The sequence below is a fragment of the Pelodiscus sinensis genome, chromosome 12 (genome assembly GCF_052426305.1).
Source record: "Pelodiscus sinensis isolate ZL-2025 chromosome 12, ASM5242630v1, whole genome shotgun sequence".
NCBI classification, from domain to species: domain Eukaryota; kingdom Metazoa; phylum Chordata; order Testudines; family Trionychidae; genus Pelodiscus; species Pelodiscus sinensis.
Genome location: NC_143063.1, coordinates 45991474 through 46012585, shown reverse-complemented (window position 1 = coordinate 46012585; position 21112 = coordinate 45991474). Strand labels below are relative to the sequence as shown.

Below are 21112 nucleotides of genomic sequence, written 5' to 3'. Positions count from 1 at the left end.
AAAGTGGGCTCTTTCTTCTCAAAGCATTTTACAAACATGACTCTTTGGAGCGCCCTGGGAGGCAGGCCGGCATCCTCATCCCCGTGGTACAGAGGGGAGACTGAGGCAAGTGAGGTTGTGGGGGAGGGGATTAGAACCTGCACATTCCCGGCTCCCAGGCCAGTGTTCAGACCTGGTCTCTCACTGCATTGCATAGCTCCTCGTACGGTCTGCAGTGCATAGCGTAGAAGGGGCTTAACCCGGCCCATTGTATTCCTCGGTAGCCACCGCGTCAGTGCCTTGGTTACGGGCTGGCTTGGCGCAGAGACGACGCTCTCCCGATGTGGTTCGTAGTCCCAGGCCTTGGTTTAGAAGGGAGTGCAGTGTCCTGGTACCTCTTGAGGGCTTGGCCTGCACTGAAGGCCGGCTGGAGGATGTGGCTGTTTGTGGAGCAGAGGTTGCAGTTCTCGGCTTGAGGGGATAAACTCACCTGGCTCTCACCACGCGTCCGTGCTAAAAACAGAATCTGGCCACGGGATGGGCTGGCCACGGGATGGGCGAGCCACTGCAGGTGCCTGTCAGAGAGACCCTAGGAACCTATTTGAGCTACCTCGCTCATCGGGTAGCATCATGCCCATCTGGAATCATGCCCCCCGCTCCAAGTGTGGCTGCCCCCTCTCCTCGAACCTGGGAGTTTGCCTGAGTTAAGGACATTGGTGTTTGGCTCTTGGGGAACAAAGGTGAGAAGAAATGCATCCTCTGTCCAGAGACTGGTCCCATTCAGTACAGGGTCAGCCGCTCTAGTCCGCCACCCTCGGGACCTGACCGGGGATGAACCAGAGAATTTGCTGAACCATGGGAGGTCAATATTGTCTAGCAGCATGACCAACACTTCCTCTGCTTACTGGGCTCTTAGAAGACAGTTAGGGGTAAATTCGAGCTAAACAGCACAGAACTCTGAGAGCCAGGCCTGATGGCTGGAAACAAACTTTATGGGACTGCGGGAAACTTGGCCATGCCCATGCTAAGTGGCCATCTGGCTGGCTAACTAACATCATGCTGGATCAGGGATGTTGCTGAACCAGAGAGTGCTGGACTAGAGAAGTTCAACCTATATTAGGTTCCAACCCTGTTTAATAGATGGGAGCTTCCCACTGGAGTGATCACATAGTGTGTGCATATCCCCTTTGACCATGCTAGAAAGACACCTTGGGTCCCAGCATTGAGACACCTTCCTCTGTCCTTCCTTAAAGGCCTCCAGGGGGGAGTCTGCTTTTCTGAAAGCCTTTTCTCACCAAGCTGGGTTTGTGTCTCACACTTTGCGGCACGCTGGGGGAGAAACACCTGCCTAAAGTCCTTTCCTGGGGCTACGGGGAGTGTGAGCAGAAATGTGTGCGTTCATACTTGGTAATTGCTTTGGAAGAACAGGAAAAGCGTGGAGATAATTGGCAGGAGATTTTCCTGCAGGGGGGGAAGAAAACTAACAAAAATCCTTTTCTTCTCTCTGCCTCTAATGACTTTCTTCCTTTCATCTGTTCTTCTCTTTCTCCACCCATATATCTTGCATGATCTTTAACATGTAACCTTTGCTGCCCCTGTTTCTGCTGCCACTCCAGAGGGAACACTGGAGAGGAAGAGGAAAAGAGGTGTGTCTGTCCACATTACTTTGTTGCATTTTTACAGTACCATTGACTCACTTCTGGTCCAAACTGTGCCTCCGTGGGAAAGAGTTACCGATGCAGGTTGGGCTTGGAAATGCCACCTACTCAAATGGGTGCAAACTCTGATCTCTCTCTAGCTGCAGCAAATGGGGGACGGTGCTATCAGTGGGACTAACCTAAATCTGGGAACAGTTACATCCTTAATCCTTAGATCTGGTCGATTTTAATATAAACTTAATCACGGTCCACGGGTTGAGATCTCTCAGTAACGAATTAGATGCACAACGGATAGAGCAGTTGATGTTTCGTACTTCTGTTCTCTTGGGCCATTTTACTCCACTTTCATGGGCAGTTTTTGGACACAAACTGAGTCTCCTGGAATAGAGGGAGGAATGTCATTCTATCCTCGTCTCCTTATTTCGTTTTTTCCTTTGCTACTGACTCCGTGACATGGTGTGCTCCGGTGAGCATTGCTTTTTCACGTTCAGTTCCCGATGCCTATGCTGTGCTGAATCAAGGCATATTCGATCCCTTGCTTTAGTGTCTTCCCAATGCTGCTGTGGCTTTTATGTTGTGAAGATGCTGGTTGGAAATTTTGCCTTTTTATTTATGTATTTATTTATTTTAAGTTGTGGCTTGTGTTTTTTAAAAAAATGCCCATGGGGGGAAAATAGCAAGTTGCATTGAGAGTTATGTTCTTAAGCTTTATAAGTGCAAGAAATGATCTACTGGGGATCAGAGTCAAGAGCAGACTAGTATTTGGGGCTGGAGGGGGAAGAGTCTTTGATTTAACAAAAAAAAATCTTGACATCTGATTGTGGAACTAATCATTTAAAGCCAACAAAAAAGCCTCCCTGAAAAAAGGGGTAGGAGCTCCCGGATACGATCTTGAAAGTGCAGCTAACATCTGTTAGGGGAAAGAAATTGAGTAGATTTTTGTAAGCAGAGCACTGCTCAGATTAGTTGTCTGGTGTAAAATGTACCTGCTCACAGGGACTAAATTAAATTGGCCATTGTCAGTGCAGAGAGCCTTGTAGCGCTCCTATACCTGCAGAGAAGGGTGAATTTCAAACAAGAAGCATAAAAAAATCACACTGCTGCCCAGAATTGGACATGCAGCTGCCAACATCTGGAGGTCTCTGCAGTCCAGCATCGTGAGTTTGCTGGTGCATTGCCCTGCTGAGAAGCTAGAATTTTAGAAGCCCATTTTGCAGAAATATCCTTGTCCTCAGACATTTAATAATACAGTCAAATAGGGATTATGTGAAAAAAAAATAGATCTCTACAGTGGTTTTTTATGTCAGATAACGATCCCAATATTTAATTGAAACACATTTTTAACCCATTATTCCCGAATAACAGACCTGGATGCCTCATGAATCTCCCTTGGTCACTTTGATCTTGTTTTCCTTCAGCAAGACTATCCGAGGAGGGCAGAAAAACCTAAATACGCTTACTCTGTAACTGGGATAATGAGATCTGTAAAGCTTTGATTTCAGCATTCCAAGCACCTTGCTGATTTTTCTCCCCTCTCTCTGCCCCCCAGCAGCCTTCAGATTTAGATGCATATTTTGGTTGCTATAGTGAACCTGATCCTGACAGTCTGTGCTTTTAATCGTATGCCTAAACTTTCTAGTGAGGCACAGAATTTGGCCACACAAACACCATCAAAGCAGCTACATCCCTTGCAGTTTTTTAGGCCCAATCCTGCAAAGCTGTCTAATAAGAACCGGACATGCGAGGAAGGGCTTGCTGGACTGGGCCCTCGAGGGGGAAAAGTCTGAAATCACCAGTCCCAGTAGTAATTGACACTTGTCCTAGTTAGGGTAAATTTGCCAAAAACATCCCCGATTGCCCGATTTCCAATTCAAGCGGCTCCTCCCCACTCCAGGTAGGGGGCAGGCGCGTTAAGCGTGCGTTGGGAGTTTGTGTGCTGTTTCTTTTATTCTCCTTTTGCCTCTCCTCAGTTATTTCTTCTTCCTGTCCCTTTTTCCTTCCCTTTCTTCTCCTCTTAACCTTGTATGCAACCCCCACCTGACTTCCGGTCAGCAGACTGCTGCCTTGAATCCCTGCCCCACGTGCATGTATTAAATAAGCATAATGAACATACATAGAATGACTCTTGTGTCCTGGCTCGACAGTGGCTTTTTGAAACACACACTAGTGACACGTCTACAGAGAGCCTCACAATGCCCAAGTGTTAGGAATGCACACAGTCACCTTTCACGGGCCATAGAAGAGGGGACACGTACAAAGCAAAGGTGCTGTCTGGCACCCACACACACAATTGACTGGTTTAGTTCTACGATCAAACACCCCGACCTGTTCTTGTACCTTGCTCCTGGGAATCATGCAGTGTTCACTGATCATGAAATGTTCGACAAGAAGGCAGATGCAGTTTGTTGTCTAGGCACTTGCATCTGGCAATCCACACTGTGTTCACAGCGCTCCACTCTCGGGAAGTGGATGCAGACTTGAGTCGAGAGCTCAAAGTCCAGTCCAGAAGGTGCTGGGGCGTGCAGGTCAACGGGTGAACGATTGCAAGGCTGTGTCAGTTCCCCCAACTGGGCACTGGACACTTGCCCGCCTAGATTCTGGCTTAAAGGGTTACTATCTCTGGTTTAAAGGAGAATAAAAGTGACCTTGCTCCATCTAAGGCGGCCAGTTGAGGTAGCTCAAAGCGTTCCGAGGAGAAGGCAGGCTGCGTGGGTAGCGTTGCATTCCCAGCCCTTCGTAACCCTTAAGGAGAGGGCTGCGGCATTTCATTCCCAACTCCCGCTGATCCATTCGCTCCCTTCCCTTTGATTGCCAGTCCACAAAGCCCTGTCGAGCCCGGCTCACAGTGGCCCAGTGCCGGGAGCACAGATAAACGAGGAAGTTGCCAGACTGGGTTGTGCAGCCCATGGGAAGAGAGGCACAGCAGATGCCTTTTCCCTTGTTGTTTTTGTTAGCCAGACGTCCTGACCTCTCTGCATATTAATCTTATTTGGGGGAGGCCCAGGCTAAGGCCAGGCCTGTCCTGCAGCTACGGGACCAGTGTAGGTGCTTCCTGTATCCACAGAAAGCGTTTTGCCAGTGGTTTAGTTAATCCTCCCCGCGAGAGGTGGTAGCTATACCGACCTGGCTGTGCTGACGGTGGGGATTAGGGAAAACAAGCTGCAGTGCACAGGGCATGACATTTTTCCCACCCTTGAGCCATGTAGTTGGCAGGATCTAATTTTTAGAAGTAGCCTCGGCCTAAACACAGACATTACCCAGGCTTAACTAAATCCATTTAACCCCTTCATCCCCTTAGGGAAACTGCTGCAGGCTTGTGTATAGACCAGGCCTGAGACCTGGGTGAACGCTTTGCCTTTGGGGCTACTGCGTTCAGGGACTGCTGCTCCCACCCGGTACCCCCCCGACACCCAGCTCCCACCTCCTTCCCAGTACCACGGCATTAAAGGCAGAGTGCTCAGCTGTGTGTGGAAGGCACGTGCTGATGGATCCCTGCTCTCCAGTTCACCCAGTTCCCATCAGCATCGGGACTCGGTTTTGTGTACAATAAAGCATGGCGCTGCAGCAGCTGCGGTAAATATGTACCACATTTGCCATCTCCAGCCTAGATCAGGCTCAGCCATTTGGCCAGATGGGAGAGAACGGAATCCGGTATTCAGTGATCTCCTGGCTCCCTAGATATATTCTTCATCAGCTTCACAATTCCTACAAGCCTGCAGACGTGTCTCAGGCCAGGCCTATGCTAAAAGGGAAGGTCAAATCAAGATACGCAACTCGTAGCTGGAGTGGACGTACCTTGTTTTAAATTTTCCGCTGTTCCCATAGCAGGAGACTGATGGGAACAAACACTCCCATCGGCTTCCCTTACTCCTCGCACACGCGGAAGTATCCTCTGAGTTCGATGTAGCAAGTCTTAACTAGACTTGCTAAATCAAATTCCGGAAGATCGATCGCAGCAGGGTCGATCTTCCATTTAGTGAAGACATGGTCTCAGCAACCAGCAGGGTTTTGGATGAATGTGAGGAGGGAAGGCTGCATGGTGACTTCCCAGTACAAGATCTGTTCCTATGGTTGCAGGGAAAAGTGGTGTCACATGACCCAGGAGGAGCGTGACGACAGCCTACGGTTTAACGAGAACATCACTTTTGGGCAGCTCGGGTAAGGCGCACGCTATTTGACTGACAATGTCTGAGTCTGGGTGGCCAGAAGGAGCCTGTCCGTTGCTGTCACGGACAAAATCTCAATAGAAAGAGATTGCAACTCTTTTCCCAAGCTTGAATCAGGGTCCAAGCATGTAGATTTGGGGTGTTGGGTCAGGTCTTTGATAACAAAGAACAGAAATTTAGTGTGCCCGAGAGGATGAACAGACTGACGCTAAAGCAAAGGGGTTGCTGGGCTGATGTTTCCTTCCCCGATTAAATAGCTTTGGAAATTGAGCCAAACGGGTGATAAAAATGCTGCCACTCCAGTATTTAGACAGTTCATTCACTGAAAACGGGAGTGGGTTTTTTATCTCTTTGGATTCTCAGAACCAGCATTCCAGTGTCCAGGGTTTTCAGGCCCCTCTCTCTCATTCCTCTCCCCTCCGAAGAGCAGACATGGATTCTCCCAGGAAGACATCCACTAACTCCCTCTCTCCCATGGCTCTGACTGGGATTAGAAGAATCCTTTGCCCTTGTCCTCCTTTCAGGCAGGGGCTGGAAGGGTTACCTTGATGGCTGTGGAGGCAAAGCCAGATAGTCGGTGGAGAAGGTGAGATGCTCTTTGTGGCCAGTGGGTGATGTACGCTGGGCTCCAGAGAAGGGGTCTGCCCCCGTAGCAATACAAGAACAGGGAATGCCCACCACATACCCAGATGCCGGTTCCAACCCCTGGGTTATAGGAGTGAGAGAAGGGATCCTGCCAGGCATGGGGGCTCTGCGGTTGATTCCTTGCGGTGCCTGTACCATTTCTGTCCCCTTTTCCCCCAGCACGTTCACTCACAACATGTTGGCATTCGGCCTGAGCAAGAAGCTCTGCAACGACTTTCTGAAGAAGCAGGCCGTGATCGGCAACCTGGACGAAGGTAGGACGGGCAGGGCGGGGCCTGGAGCCACGCACCAGCTCCTGGAGGGCGGAGACTGCGCTGGTGGGAAGGAGGCGGGGAAGTAATTGGTCTCCCAGAGACAGGCGCAGGCTAGGAGAAGCCAACTGCAATGGGGAGGAGGCATATCTGAAATGCACCCTTTAGCCGGGGCAAAGAGGGCAGGTTGGACCTCCCTGGTCCCAGCTCCCTGGGGACCTGACCCAGCCTGGACAAGGGAGTTTTCCAGACCAGGGAAGATCTGGGCGGGGCTCCTCTCCCCAGCTACCTGGCACCACTGCCCTCAGCCCCTTGGCTGCAGCAGCCCTGCGGGCTGTGAGATCTACAGCGCTCCCCTCCCTCCCTCGCTTCTTGACCCCACCAGCTGCGAGTTCTGCTGCTCCCCCTCCCCCCGCGGGCTCTGGCTTCCCTGCCCCAGCTGGCTGTGGGCTCCGGTGCCCCATGGGCTCCACTGCCATGCTGGCCCTGCTCCCATCTGCGAACAACCTCTATGCTGGGACGCTCCAGTCTAGCAACATCCGTTGCCGGACCAGAGAGTCCCGCACCACAGAGGTTCAACCTGTACTGGCTTCTAGTCTAGGGCAAACTCCAAATGTTACTGGATTTTCACGGGCAGGGTCTACGATCACTGGGCAGCGTTGGAATGGATGTCCATGTACTGCAGCTCCATTGGAGGCAGTGGGGCTAGATCCCCATCGGGGGTCAATTGCCCTAGTGCTGGTGAAGTTAATAGGCCCAGATTCCCTACTGGTGCGAACTGCTGCAGCTTCATTGGAGTAAATCGGGCCAGATGCCCAGCTGGCACGAATGGGGCACCATCCCCCGTTGTCTGGGTGTTTGGCTCCACAGCTGGGCCGATGACAGTGCAGACATGCCGTTTCTCACCAGTGCCCAATCAGGCCAGGGGGGTCGTTGGTTTGTTTACAGCTCAAGACTCAGCTGGGGAAACTCGCTGTCCAGTAGCATCTAAACGAAATAAAATATGCTGGTACCTTGTTTGTTGTGTCACGGCCTTGATTTATTTTAAAGAGCCCCCGGGCACCTAGGGACAGCATCTGCCCCTCTCTCGTTTCATCTTCTCAGCATGATAAACCCTGGCCTCACAAATCTCATTTTCTCTTTACCTTGCAGAGCAAAACAAGCTGCTTAGCGATCACATTGAGCAAATGGCCGCTGAATAGCGCCTCTGGCCTTCATCCGGCGTTCGGAGAGAGGCAGAGAGGAGCGTCTGCGGAATGGGAGGATTCCTCCTCCGTGACCCTGCGCAAATGAAGATGGGCTACGTGAAACCACCACAATAAACCTGCATGATTGTCAGCAAACCTTAGAGCTGCACCAGGCAGCCCATAGAAATAGGAGCGCACACCGAACCAACCCTTTCCAGATGCTCCTTCCTCCCAGAGCCCTGTCGCATTGTCTGAGTCGAATATCCCACGAGGTGTTTGTGTCTGTAAAATGGAGTAATGCTCAAGATCCCCATGTATTTATGTGGGCTCTGGGGAGGGGACAGTATTGCTGTATCCCAGGCATCAGTGAGGTGCCGTGCACTGGTCCTGCTGCTGGAAACTTTCCTGATGAGACTGCATCAGTAGGCCACAGCCGATGAGGTCGAAAGATTCTGTAGGCAGGGCATGGGGTGAAGGGAGGGAATAATACGGCAGCACGAGGTGCTTGTTACTTTAGAAGGTTGGTAGCCAGTGGCTAATCCAGGTGGAAACAGGACTCTAATCTCCCCCAGCTCAGAGATCAAGATCCAGGCTCCTCTTGTATATTGTGGTGCATTGGAAGTTTATCCACAAACGCTGCACCAGGCGTTTTGCTTTGGCAGCGGAGCAGCTGCTGCGATAAGAACCAGCCTTGACGATCTGTCCTGGCCTCTCGTTTGAGCCAGCGCTATCCTGCAGCCAGACGGGCTGATGCGCTTGCCGTTTGCTCGGCCCTTCGAAGGAGACGTCGGTTGCTCCCGTTGTTGGGGCGAAGGAGGGGGGAGCATTCTTTAGCGACGCGGCCTGGGCAGAAGCGAGCGCTCTAGGGAAGGGTGGGAGACTGATCTTGGAGCCGCTGCAGATCGTCGATGTCGGGAGTCTGGTTTTGTGTCACATCGCCTTTCCTTATCTCACTGAAAACGCCGCGCCTGGTCTGGGCGATAGGCAGACAAACTCATGCACATCTTTCTGCTGCAAACACATAACTACACCTAGCTAGCAACCCCCCTCCCTCAGTAACCCTTGGAGATCTTTATTGGCATCGCTTCAAAGGAAAGAGTGAAATTTGCACATCTTGATGTGAGGGCAAATCAGTGAACTTCCTTAGTGAGCTCTAGAGAGTGGCAGCAGCCTTATTCAAGGGAATTTGCTGTGGTCAGCTGGAGAAAGGATTCTAAGTCACTTGCTCTGAGAATCCTCTGGGTGGCGCCTTCCTGACCGGGAGAGGCCCAGGAGACGTGTTGGCTGACTTCCCAGGAGCTTGGCCCCATTGCAGTTCACTTGGTGGAACTCGGAAGTGCAGCTCAGGGCTCAGACATGGTGGTATCTGGGATGAGAGAGCCTGGCCACCAGGCGGGGGATGAACGTGGCTAGTGATTGCTGGGGGAGGAGGCGCCCCAAACACAATTGGAGCCTCACTTGCCCTTCTGGCTTTGCCCTGGACAAAAGAAACGCAGGTTAGTTTTCCTGGTCGCCGCCGCTTCCAGCCACCCACTTGTTTTAGATGCACCGACTCAGGCGGATGCATCTCTAGCTAGCCTGTTAAATGCCACCCCCCGTGCACGTGCAGCCTGCACACATCCTGGGTGTTAGTGACTCACTCGGCCTCTGGGCTTCCTCCGTGCCACATTACAGAGCGTGCTGTTCTTGTTCCAAGGGGAAAGGAAATATTAATCTTATTGTCTTTCTGCAAATGTAATCATCCTCCACTCTCCTCCTTGACCTCTACATTACCAATCAGCATCCTGAAATGGCCCAGGGTAAATACTCATTTGATTCCTGGCCTCTCCCGTTGATGTATTACGATCAGTAGCACAGAGTACACAGACTGTCATTTCTTTCTGGGGCCGGTGTTGCCAGTGCGGCATGCAGTGTCTCAGTGAACCTTGGATGCTGAGTGTTCAAAGAGGGATGAGTGGCTAGAATCATCCATGTGTATACCAGCGACTTTGAAAGGGGACACACAGATTTTTTTTTTTTTAAAGGCGCAGATAGCTAGATAAAAATGGGAACCTTGTACCAAAACTCAGGGACTTCAGAGATCAGTACTGAAACTTCTAGAGAAGCCCTATGCAAGGGAAACCAGATGGCTTTTCCTATGGGAACGTGTGTCAGGACCCCGTGTTAAAGGCTCTGGAGCACAACGCAGAGCCGTGCAAATGGCAAGCAAGCGTTGAGCCCTTTCTCGTGCTCTGGGGCTGTCGGACAAGCATTGACAGCCTCGCACACGCTTATTTACAACAAAACTTGTGTAGTTGTGTACTTCAGGAAATGCTTGCGTTGTGGTGTTCAGGCAGCCATCTTGTGTTCAAAGCTTTGTTTCTCTTCAAAAGTATTCCTGTCGCGGACTTCTGTGTTTAAACGAGCCTGCTTTTTGAGGGACACTTGTCTAAGGCTGTTCTGTGCTGTCGGTTTCGTCCTGTAAGATTCATAGTGTAGCAGGTTTGTTTTAATGCAGCCTTTTGACATTTTGACGTATTGGCCCTGCAGAGTAACGTATTAAATCTGTAGAATGGTATTTCACATTGAGTAACCTCTGTGACTCTTCCCAGTCATGTTGCGATTTTTAAGTGTGCCGTGTGATCCTTCCAACCCCCCAAAGCAAGCCCTTAATCGTAGACTGATGCTCAGGAATTGAAAAATAAAAATGTTCTAGGTTAGATGTTTGTAAAACTGCAAACGAGAGAAGCCGCAGTGTTTGGTGTTGGCCATGTGACCAAATCACGTGTTACTCATGAGCTCTGAGGCGGCTGATCCCTTTCCTACCGATTGCAAATGCAATTGATCTGCCTCTTCTGCCCCATGCCAGTTTTGATGTGTGCGGTGTTGTCAGTCGCTTACTGCTGAGACTTGCTGTCTGTCATGGAGGCAAACTCCATGCATCAGTCCTGGCTTAAAAGGAAGAAGCCACGATTAAGTGTACGTGAGAGGTCCCAGAGCAGCCTAAGGAGGACACACGGGGAGTGGGGAGTTTGCAGTGTTCTTATAATATCAAACAGGTTGGAACAGCTGAGTAGCACGAGGCAGTAAAAGCCCCGTGTTCCCCTCACGCCGATCTCCCCTCTCTGCCCAACACCCACACCTGTTGCCAGGTGCACGGTCACAAGTCCCTCCCTCAGCCTTTCCTTTCAGGTCAGAGCTGCTTTGTGCTGGATGCATCTCCTAGGAAAACCCTGGTCACTGTTCTCTTGCAAAGCTCCTAAGACCCCTCTCTCCCGTGGAATGTGGAAGAGCAGGGGCAGCTGCTTGGAAACTTGACCGACTGCAGACTCCCTCCCATGACCCGTCTCTTCCTCATGGAGACACCCAAGGAGGGGTCAGAGGGGAGGCGTGCCAGCCTTGCTGCGTCCTTGTCCCCTCTTGGAAAAGCATCAGACCCCAGCGGCCAGCCTGATGCATGGGGCTGTATCTCCTCTCCTGCACCAGTCCAGCATATGGCTGCAAAGGTCAGCTCCTCCCTTGCGGTGGGGTCGGAAGCAGACACCGGGATCTCCAGAGTGTGCTGGAAGAGACGCCTGGATTTGAAAGAGGCCAGGACTTCTTAACTCCAGGCGTGTGGGCCGGCAGAACACTCGAGCCATATGCAAAACTGTAAGCACTGGCTTGCAGCGGCACACGCGCGTATGTAAGCACAGGGCTGCCTCAGAGCGCCTAGCCCAAGACTTTTCCCATCCGTTATCTTAGTTTGTGAACTTTGCCCCCTTTCCTCTTCAAATCAGTGTCTTGAGGGTAGCCTCTTGCCCCTTAGCATCATACAAGGTAATGTTAAAAAGGGGTTAATGTCCTGAGCAAGGAGCTGCTGATTCAAAGCCCTGTAATCATCCGCCCAGGGAACTTTAGCACCTGTTATAAAGCAAAAAATCACTCCTCTTCATTGGCTTGTCAGGGGAAACCTCCCTCCTGCTGCTCCACCCGGAGAAGGGGGGGGGGGGAGAATGTTTGACAAATTAGCCTGGTTTTTCCCTTTGCGATCTCGAATTATTGTGTCCGGTTCAGGTGGAATGAGAAGGGTTTGGATCCGTGTGTCTCCGTTCCAAGTGGGCCCCTCTGTAAAGGGCGTTTCCTGGCCACACATCTCATTGGACGCATTACTTTTTGTACCTGGCCTCCTGGGGGACTCCTATAGAACCTACTTATCTGGAACTGTCTAAACATGGTACCAAACCTGGGGAAAAGACAGGCCAATGAGAGAACTGGGAGCACGCGTCTTGCTCCTTCCTGGTTCCCAAGGCGGGCGTAGGTTAGAATGTGGCATTGCCTACCTGAAATTCAGAGAGTGTCTCACTTTCCCAGAGGTTGCTGGTTTGGGGTGGATCCATCTAAAATTGTATTGTTTGGGGAAAAATTGCTGTTAAGGCCGTAACTGCACTTAGAAATTTATTCTACTTATTACTGAATTGATGGCAGCTCCAGCAGTGACCCCTCCACCCTTTGCTAGTAGCAGGTGATCATCCAAGTGCAGTCTGCGGTATGTTTGATCTCAGTCTCTCTCATGTTTTCTTTCCTGAATTATGCTGTGTTCTTCCCACACTAGAAAAGTGTAGCTGTGAAAACATGTTATATTGCACGTGTATTTTTTCTAAAAAAATATAAAAATTAAAAAAAAATGCAAAGAAAATGTTTAAATGTGTTGCCCCACGTTACAGAATGTTTGTTGCTTCCATTGGGGTTCCAAATGCTGTATTTTACTCTTTATATAAATATAAAGACTTATCTCTATATATCTATTGATCTGAGTTCTGTTTGACATCGTGTTTAATGCTGTTACTGCCATAACGTGGGCTCAGGCTGTTAGACAGTTGATGCATTGTGCCAGGATTATGTGACTTGGTTTCCCAGGCGATCTTGATTTAAGCCTCAGACCTCAGTGGTTCAGCAGCCAAATTGGTGATCAACATTATCCAAAAGAACCACAATCGTGTGACTTAGGGATGTAATAGTGTAACCGTTTAAACAGTTAGCCAATAAGCATCAGCTTATCGGTTACTGTAACGGTTACACACCGGCTCCCAGCCCTGCTCCTGGGGAGCCAGCTGCTGCCCTGGCACTGTGGGTTCCACAGTATAAAACTCTCTCTCTCTCAATCAAAATACAATTCTCAGCAAAATGACTTAACATTGTAGAAGATTTGGTAACACAGTAAAAAGCGTCTTGCCTAATTAATAGCATAGATTTGTTAATTAAATCACCGCTTTTTAATATAGGCTGCAAAGAGCCATAGACGATGAATGAAAGTCCCAAGCCGCAGCCTGAGTACCTCTTGTTTAAGTGTGTGTTTGGGAATGTATCAAGACTGAGGGGGCTAAAGAATGCATTCCTGTTTTGGACCGTGGTGAGGGATTGGAATAAATTGTCTTTAACCCCCTTTCCCCGCAATCAACATTCTTACATTGAGCACGTATGTGACTCTTATCAGCTGTGATGAGCAGTAGTAATATCAGTGCATGAAAAAGCAATGGCCCCTTTCTCCCTCTGATGCTTTGCAGTATTTCCCCCGTCTCTTCCCATTCAGTTCCCCTTCCCGCTTCTCCCTGCACTAATCTACTTTTTGCAAACCTTAAAGGCATTGCACCTTTTCCTAACATGAGCATTTGGCCTGGAGCTGTTGAGGCTGCAAAGCCTTAATTACTTTTCCCTATGCCGAATCTTTGAGAATGGCCTGAAGATCCCAAGATGGGGACAGGGTTCGATAGACGCCCCAGGATGTTTTAGTTTGCTGTGTTTTAAAAAGCAATTATCCGGCGTTAAGATATAAAACGAATTTCCTCTGAATAATGGGCTTTGGCTTTCATACTCCCTGTGCCATTTAGGAAATCTAACCCAGGAAATGCTTATTTAAAATGCTAGTCTCTGTGTAGGGAGCAGTGTGTGCAAAACTGGCTTTGCAAACCTATACAGGCAGTCCCCGGGTTACGTACAAGATAGGGACTGTAGGTTTGTTCTTAAGTTGAATTTGTATGTAAGTCGGAACTGGTACATATTGTAGGGGAAACTCTAGCCAAACATTTTTTTTAGTTTTGGATAGCATAGGGAAAGGTTAACTCCCCTCTAATGTTTGTTTTGCTGTCTGTTCCCCTGTTCAGAAGATTTCACATCTATTTCTGTCCCTGTGACAAACTCAGGACTAAAGGAGTAACTCATCAAATACCAAACAGCTCTGCACCATGCTTTGAGCTAATAGCTTTATTTCCACACACCACCCAGGGTTCTAGGAGGAGGGTCCTTTTTTTGCTAACACAATGAGGCCAGCACTTTGTTTGTTTTGGTGGAGTCTTTGTTTGCCCAGGGAGCCCAGCATGTATAGGGGGAGGAGGGGCAGAGAGGCTGCTTTTGTCTGTTCGGCAGCCTGTTGCTGGCAGGGGGGAGGGGGGGGGCAGCGGGCGTGGGGAGGCACTTTTCCTCTGCCCGGCAGCTCTGCGGGACCCCAGTCGGAGCCGGCCCGAGGAGGAGGAGGATCCTAGGACCCAGGTGAGCGAGCCCCGGGAATGCTGCTGCACATGTGCGGGAGTTGCCTCACCCCGTTCGTATCTAGGGATCCGACGTAAGTCGGATCCACGTAAGTCGGGGACTGCCTGTATATTGCTTCCATATTTCTGCCACAGCTCCCCTCACTTGTAAAAGTGGTAGTTATCCTCACCTGTAAAATTGGTTCCTAGATGATGCTTTGCATATAAAACAGGCAGGAACAAAACTTGAGATTTTCTTTCTAACCATCTCAAGTCCACAGGTTCAAGGCCTCGCAGCTGTCGCAGAGTGTGCACATGGGCGGAGGCGCCTGATGTAACTGTCCTCTTCTCTGAATGTTGGGGTTATCAAATATTTCCTGGGGGAGAGGGTGGGAGGACAACACCATCAATGGCCACAGGAATTCTGCACTGCTTGGTTGCTGGTTCAAATCTAGCCTGACTTGGTGTGCTGATCAAGTCTCCCTTTTAGTCAGCTGTTCAGGGACTGGTGTGAAACGAATTGTTCTTGGATCATTTTCTGCTGGACAGGAGTCCACAACTCTGACACGGTGCCCACAACCAGCGCTGCTGTGGGCAATCTGAGCCGAGAGTTATGGGCTAATGTGACTGAGCTAATCTTTCCCTTTAGAACTGGTTCCTCCAAGGTGTTTTGGGAGGGCAGGCTATGGAGAAACCTGCAGCCCTTGTTCCATGGATAAGCGCATGTACGATCTCTGGAGTTGCCAAGATAGTGCCTTTCACCAGTACTGGAACTGTGTCTTCCTACGGGGAACCGGAGCAGAATTTAGCAGGCTAGTGAAAGAGGTTTGAGATGGTGTCATTAAACACCTCCAGCTAGTCAGGAGACTGGACCAGACATGATCGTAGATGTCAGCAGCAGTGTTTCCTGTAAGCTAAGTGCTTGGGTAGCCACCCAGGAGAGATTCAAATGCCACTCAGCTGATTAAACATATGCTGCGGGTGCTCTGCTATACTGGTGGTGCACATCTACACTTGCTTTGGTGCATGTAACAAAATGTATTCTGCACATGGATGGAAAAAATTAGAAGGAACATTGGTCAGCAGTCACTTCCATTGAACTGGAGCTGAAAGCTATTCAGGGACTAGTGTGGAATGGGAGAAACCCCTTGTCCACACCAGTGGTGCAGGATGTGAGGAGTGAGGCTAGCACCTCACTTGCCCTGCCTCCTCCATTAAGCAGATTCCAGCATGTATTCAAGGAGAACGATTGCTGCTAATTATTCTCAGCAATGGATCAACTTAGGACTGGTTGGCAACACATCATCAGGTGAGGTAGTTTTAACGTCCCAATCTGGGGCGGTTGCGTGAATCTCTATTCTGGTAGTGGTGGTTACTGCCTATAAGCCAGTCCTTTGCCTATAAGCTGGTCAGATGACGATGCTCTTGATAGAAAACCCCAGTTCTCTGAAATCCATGTGGGATATTATTTATTACTCCCCAGAAGGATGGAATAGTACAGGCAGTCCCCGGGTTACGTACAAGATAGGGACTATAGGTTTGTTCTTAAGTTGAATTTGTATGTAAGTCGGAACTGGCTCCAGATTCAGCCGCTGCTGCTGAAACTGACCAGGGGCTGACTACAGGAAGCTGGAGGCAGAATTGCTCTGCCCCCAGCTTCCTGGAATCAGCCACTGATCAGTTTCAACAGCGGCTGAATCTCGAGTCTGGGACAGAACAGCTGGGCTGCCAGGTAGGTCCCTGCAGGACCAATCCGGCAGCACCCCAGCTGCTCTACCCCAGGGTCCACAACAAAAGCCTGGTCTGCTGGAGGGGGGGGGGGGCACACTAGCTGCCCCCCCCCAGCAGACCAGGGACATGGGGAGCAAAGCCGCAGCGGCAGCGGGGTGCCGCGCCTCTGAGGCTTTGATCTGGCAAAGCCTCAGAGGCACGGGACTCCACCGCCGCTGCAGCTTTGCTCCCAGTGTCCCTGGTCTGCTGGAGACGGTCCCCAGCAGACCAGGGGCACCCGGAGCAGCTTTTCTCGCCCCGGAGGTCGAGGTGGCGGGACCGCTGCGCTCTGGGGTTACATAAGTCGGATCCGCGTAACTTGGGGACTGCCTGTACTAGACTAACAATGTCATGACAGCCTTACCGCTAAAGACCAGACTACTCTGAATGCCTTGTGTTCTTTGGCATTTCTAGTGCTGATTGTGCAGCCTTATAGTAAGGAAGTCGGGGAATAATTATAAGGAGACTAACAGCTGCCACATTTTTTATGACCATCCCTAGGGCATTGTATATTTCACAGCTGGGGGAGCAGGGAAATAGATCAGCTTACAGCCTTTGCTTAGATGTTTATAGGATTTTTTCCTCTCTAGGAGAAATTTGGTCTTGGTCTGATTATTGTACAAAAATAGGCCAATGTAAGAGAGCACACGTGACACAATGCCTTTTATTGCTGCCCAAGGACCGGTTCCTCACCCTGTCACAGCAGAAACCAGTTCATATTACGTAAGATAGTACATGCACCTTTTAAAAATCTCTGATGCAGCATGAGTGCAGAGAGCAGCTTGATTTTCAACGCTGTGTATGGCCCATGTAAAAGAAAGACGGAGGCCTACGGTTATAGGGAACATCACAGCAAGATACACAACGGCAGCATTAATTATGTAGCGGCAGTTGACACACCTTGTTGCACGTTTTCCTCACTGTCCCCACAGCAGGCGGCCGATGGGAACAAATGCTCCTGTTGGCTTTCCTTACTACTAGCACAAGCAGGAGGACTAGCAGCCAGCAGGGGTGCCCTCTGAGTTTGACTTAGCGAGTCTTAACTAGACCCACTAACTCAAACTCCGGAAGATTGAATGTAGCAGCATCGATCTTCTGTCTAGTGAAGCTATTAGAGTCGGGCTGCAGCTTCCAATACATGTGCACTGTTGACTGATTGAATTCAACACTCACTACTTGCAGCTCCTGACACACCCCTGAGTCATGTGATGCATGGCTTGGACAATACAGATCCCATTCCTACAGCACAGTGTGTATGTAGCAAAGAGCTTTGCTCTAGTAGAAGCAGTGCCAGGCAATGGGTTTCATACAGAAACTGGCAAGTTTGGGAACCTGTCTGATATACATGACTTTATTTCAGGTGGCACATTCCAATCTTTGCTGGCTACTCATTTTGGATAGGAAACTCCCCAGTGCTTTCAGACAGCTGATGGCCTAGTGTCACTCTCCCATGCACGGGAAGCAAGATTCAAAACCCGTTGAAGTGGATGGGTTTTGCATGTGGCCCTAGAGCAGGGTGCGCAATAAGCAGCCTGCAGGCCGGACGCTGTTCACGGGCATTCCCATCGCAGCTCCCATTGGCTGCTGTTCTCCATTCCCAGCCAATGGGAGTGGCAGGAAGCGACGCAGGCCAGGGTGCCACTTCTCACAGCAAACATCGCATATGGCCAACAGGAGCTGAGAGTGGCCGCACCTGTGGAGGTAAATAAAGCCTCTGGTGGTTAACCCTGGTGAACCGTGTCCAGCCTGCGGGCTGCTTATTGGCCACCTTGCCCCAGCTCTTTCATTGGGCCACACTGCTCAGGGCTGAAGTCCTGTGCAAACGTACTGGTGACTGCCCAGGATTCTGCTTCGCACTTTGACCGGTGTGGGCAGACTGTTGGGCTTTGGCTGAACGCCAGCGGAGCATACACGAGGGATCTGTTTTGTGTATTGCGTATCACTGAATTGCTCAGGGACATATCGCCACCCATCCGGCAGATGGCCTCTGCTTTCTAATCTGGTGACCCCGTGAACAGCGTCTGGCCTGCAGGCTGCTTATTGCGCACCCTGCTCTAGGGCCACATGCAAAACCCATCCACTTCAACGGGTTTTGAATCTTGCTTCCCGTGCATGGGAGAGCGACACTAGGCCATCAGCTGTCTTTCCAATCTAATCTTGGCTCTACGTTCTCCCCGGTACACAATGGGAAGGGTAAAATGGGGAAGGAAGCTAGATATTTGGTAACTTTTGAAGGGCTGGTGCCTTTTTCCTGTTCTGCTCATTCGAGCAATAAGAGAGGTCAGAAATGGACGGTGCGTTGTGCATGAGAGAGAACGCTTACTGCAAAGACAGGAGGGGATGTTCTCCCTTGCGGGGAAACAATGGGAGATTGTTTGTGTGCCGCAGAATTGTCAGGGGGGCCCGGTTCCACCATGGCGCAATAGTCCCCTAATTTGTCTGACTTTTGCCTAGGCATGGGACCAGGTAATGATATGCATAGGTCCCATTTGCACTACAAACTAGCTGTGCTGTCACCTGAGGCGGCTGCACTTGTAGCATCAGCAGGACCTGCATAGAAACTCTTCTGCGCAACACGGCTGCTCACAGAACAGTGGCTCTGACCAGTTGACGGAAGGTGTCTTCCCCCTTGAGGGCTGTATTGTAAAACCCAGCAGGAGACTTTCTAAGGGTAGTCTCTACCTCCTTTTCGGGGAACTTGGCTGGCTTCCCTCGCCCATGAGGGCCTTGCAGTGTTTTGGCTAAGCTGGGATACATTCAGTACAAAGCTCTCCCTGCACACTGCCCTCTAAGGCAGCGGTTTTCAACCTTTTTTTTTTTCCCTTCATAACCCAGCTGAAGACAATTGTTGATGCCGCGACCCAACATAATTGGACTGAAGTGTGGGCTCCGGGGTGGGGCTGAGGAGGGGAGCTTTGGGGGGCAGGAGGGGGCTCTGGCTTTGAGGGAGGGGTTTGCCTTGTGCAGCTCCCAGGCAGTGGTGCAGCGGGTTGGCTCCCTGGCCCTGCAGACCACGCTGCCCCCAGAAGCAGCCGGCAGCAGGTTCCCAGCCAATGGGAGTGCAGAGCTAGTGCTCAGGGCAGGGGTAGTGTGTGGAGCCCTGTGCGCTCACCCCTCCCTCCCACCTAAGAGCTGGGCCTGCTGCTATTCTGGGGCGCAGCACAGTCTGCGGTGGCAGGACAGGCTGGGAGCTGCCTTAGCCCCCTCCCCCCGAGCCCCAGTGCCCGACGTTTCACCACCCAGTGCTGGGCTGCAGCCTGTGTTTGGAAGTCCCTGCCCTCTAGCGAGACGCTGTGGTTTTCCTTCCATAAATGACCTTTCCTGGCATGCGGCCCTCAGGCGCCGGACGAAGGCAAGAAGCTGGACATGCCTCTGTCACGTTGCTGAATTGGAGGGAAGCAGCCAGATCGCTGCTGCACCCCTAGGTGGGGGTGTTGGCCCCAGAAATTGGTATGGGGGGAGCCATGTGGGGTATTGAATGGGAGATTGTTTGTTGATCTTATGTACGCTATTTATGTGAGTGTATAATGTCTGTGTGTGTAGGTAGGAATCTGTAATCTGTGTGGAAGCTGAATATTTCTCTGAATGTGGTTGAGCAGTGCTATGGACAGGCTGAGTAGTGAAGCCCTGTGGAACAATGGCCCTTGATGGCCCAAAGACACACCTAAAGCAGGAGGGCGGAGACCCAAGAGCTGCCAGCAGAGAGAGGCTGAGGACCAGGTGACTGGCTGAGACCAGAAGAGGCCAGGAAGGAGTATAAAGAGGCCATGCGGTCGATGCCATTTTGTTCTCAGCTCAGCACTTCATCCCAGAGGCAGCATTGCAGGGATTGAAGAGCCCGGAAGACCTGTGAACCCATCCTGACCCTAGGATGTGCAATAAGAACTTTTAAACCAGCAGCTGTAACATCTCTGCTAGAGCCTGCATCGAGAACTGGGAGATTCGGTGCATGTAACGTACTGTACTTTAATAACCTTACTCTCATGCTTTTCTTTCTTGTAATAATAAACCTTTAGATATAGATTCTAAAGGATTGGCCCAGCGTGATTTGTGGGTAAGGTCCAGAGGGTAAATTGACCAGGGATCTGTGGCTGGTTTCTTGGAACCGGACAGAACTTGTTCGGGGTAGGTGGGATTGGGTGCTAGGACCCCCCACCTGTGTATGAGGCCCGGGGCCATCTGGGGCACGGATATTGCTGGGGTGTCGGAGGGGTTTTGCTCGGGAGGCTTCAGGCAGGTTGCTGAAGCGCTCTGTGGGACTGGTTTGTGGCCTGTGTGGAGAGGTCACCAGTCGGGGGCTGTAAGTAGCCCTGGATTCGAGCAGTTCGCCCTGAGCGGACACCCTCAGCTGTGCCCAGACACGGCCCGGTCCGTCACAGCCTCTCCTGTGGCTTGGAGTGCTAATGGCCCCACTCACCCTAGGGGGACCTGCAGCTGCCTCCGCCCCCCCGCCATCCCACCCTGTAGCTGTGGCAGAGGCTTGTGAGCCCCTGGTGGGGCAGGATGGAGACTTGCATGTGCTAGGGCTGCTCAAGGTCTGCCACACAGAGCTGGACGGTTTTAAGTAAGCGGCTGTGGAGTCTCTGAGCTCCCTGACTTAGCCCAGTTTCGGCTGGGGCATAAACTAGGTCGCTGGGCTAAGGCAGCAGGTCCAGCTTGGGGATTTCCAGGCCGGGCAAGGTGCATGGCTGTGCCGGGGGTCGCTGCTTCAGGCGAACTGATCGTCCAGCTGCTCTGGGGAAAAGCCAGTTTGGCAGGGCATGAAATGTCAAGCGCCAGATCCGTGGTTTCTTTACGCCTCCCAGTGACGCTGTCAATGAACTGCTGCGGGTGACTTTTAAACCTCAGTGCCTATTTCAGTCATGGGCACCGGGGCACAGTGGGGTGTCTTGGCAGGGACAGCCTGGCTCTTTGTTCTGCTGAGGCAGACACGCTGAGTAATTCAGATGAGACCTCGCAAGCCCAAATCCT

General features: G+C 51.0%; 1 protein-coding gene across 5 annotated transcripts in view; it reads left to right on the top strand.

Moving 5' to 3' along the window:
• Positions 1–12646, top strand: part of KIAA0513 (KIAA0513 ortholog) — a 92418-nt gene extending 79772 nt beyond the window's left edge. For 3 of the 5 annotated variants that reach the window (XM_075939932.2, XM_075939933.2, XM_075939934.2), the window contains exons 10-12: positions 5715–5795; positions 6608–6702; positions 7852–12646. In XM_075939932.2, the coding sequence (XP_075796047.2) occupies positions 5715–5795; positions 6608–6702; positions 7852–7901 (226 nt within the window). In that variant the 3' untranslated portion in view covers positions 7902–12646. The other 2 variants (XM_089781535.1, XM_089781533.1) reach the window with 2 other exon arrangements.
• The last annotated feature ends 8466 nt before the right edge of the window (positions 12647–21112 follow it).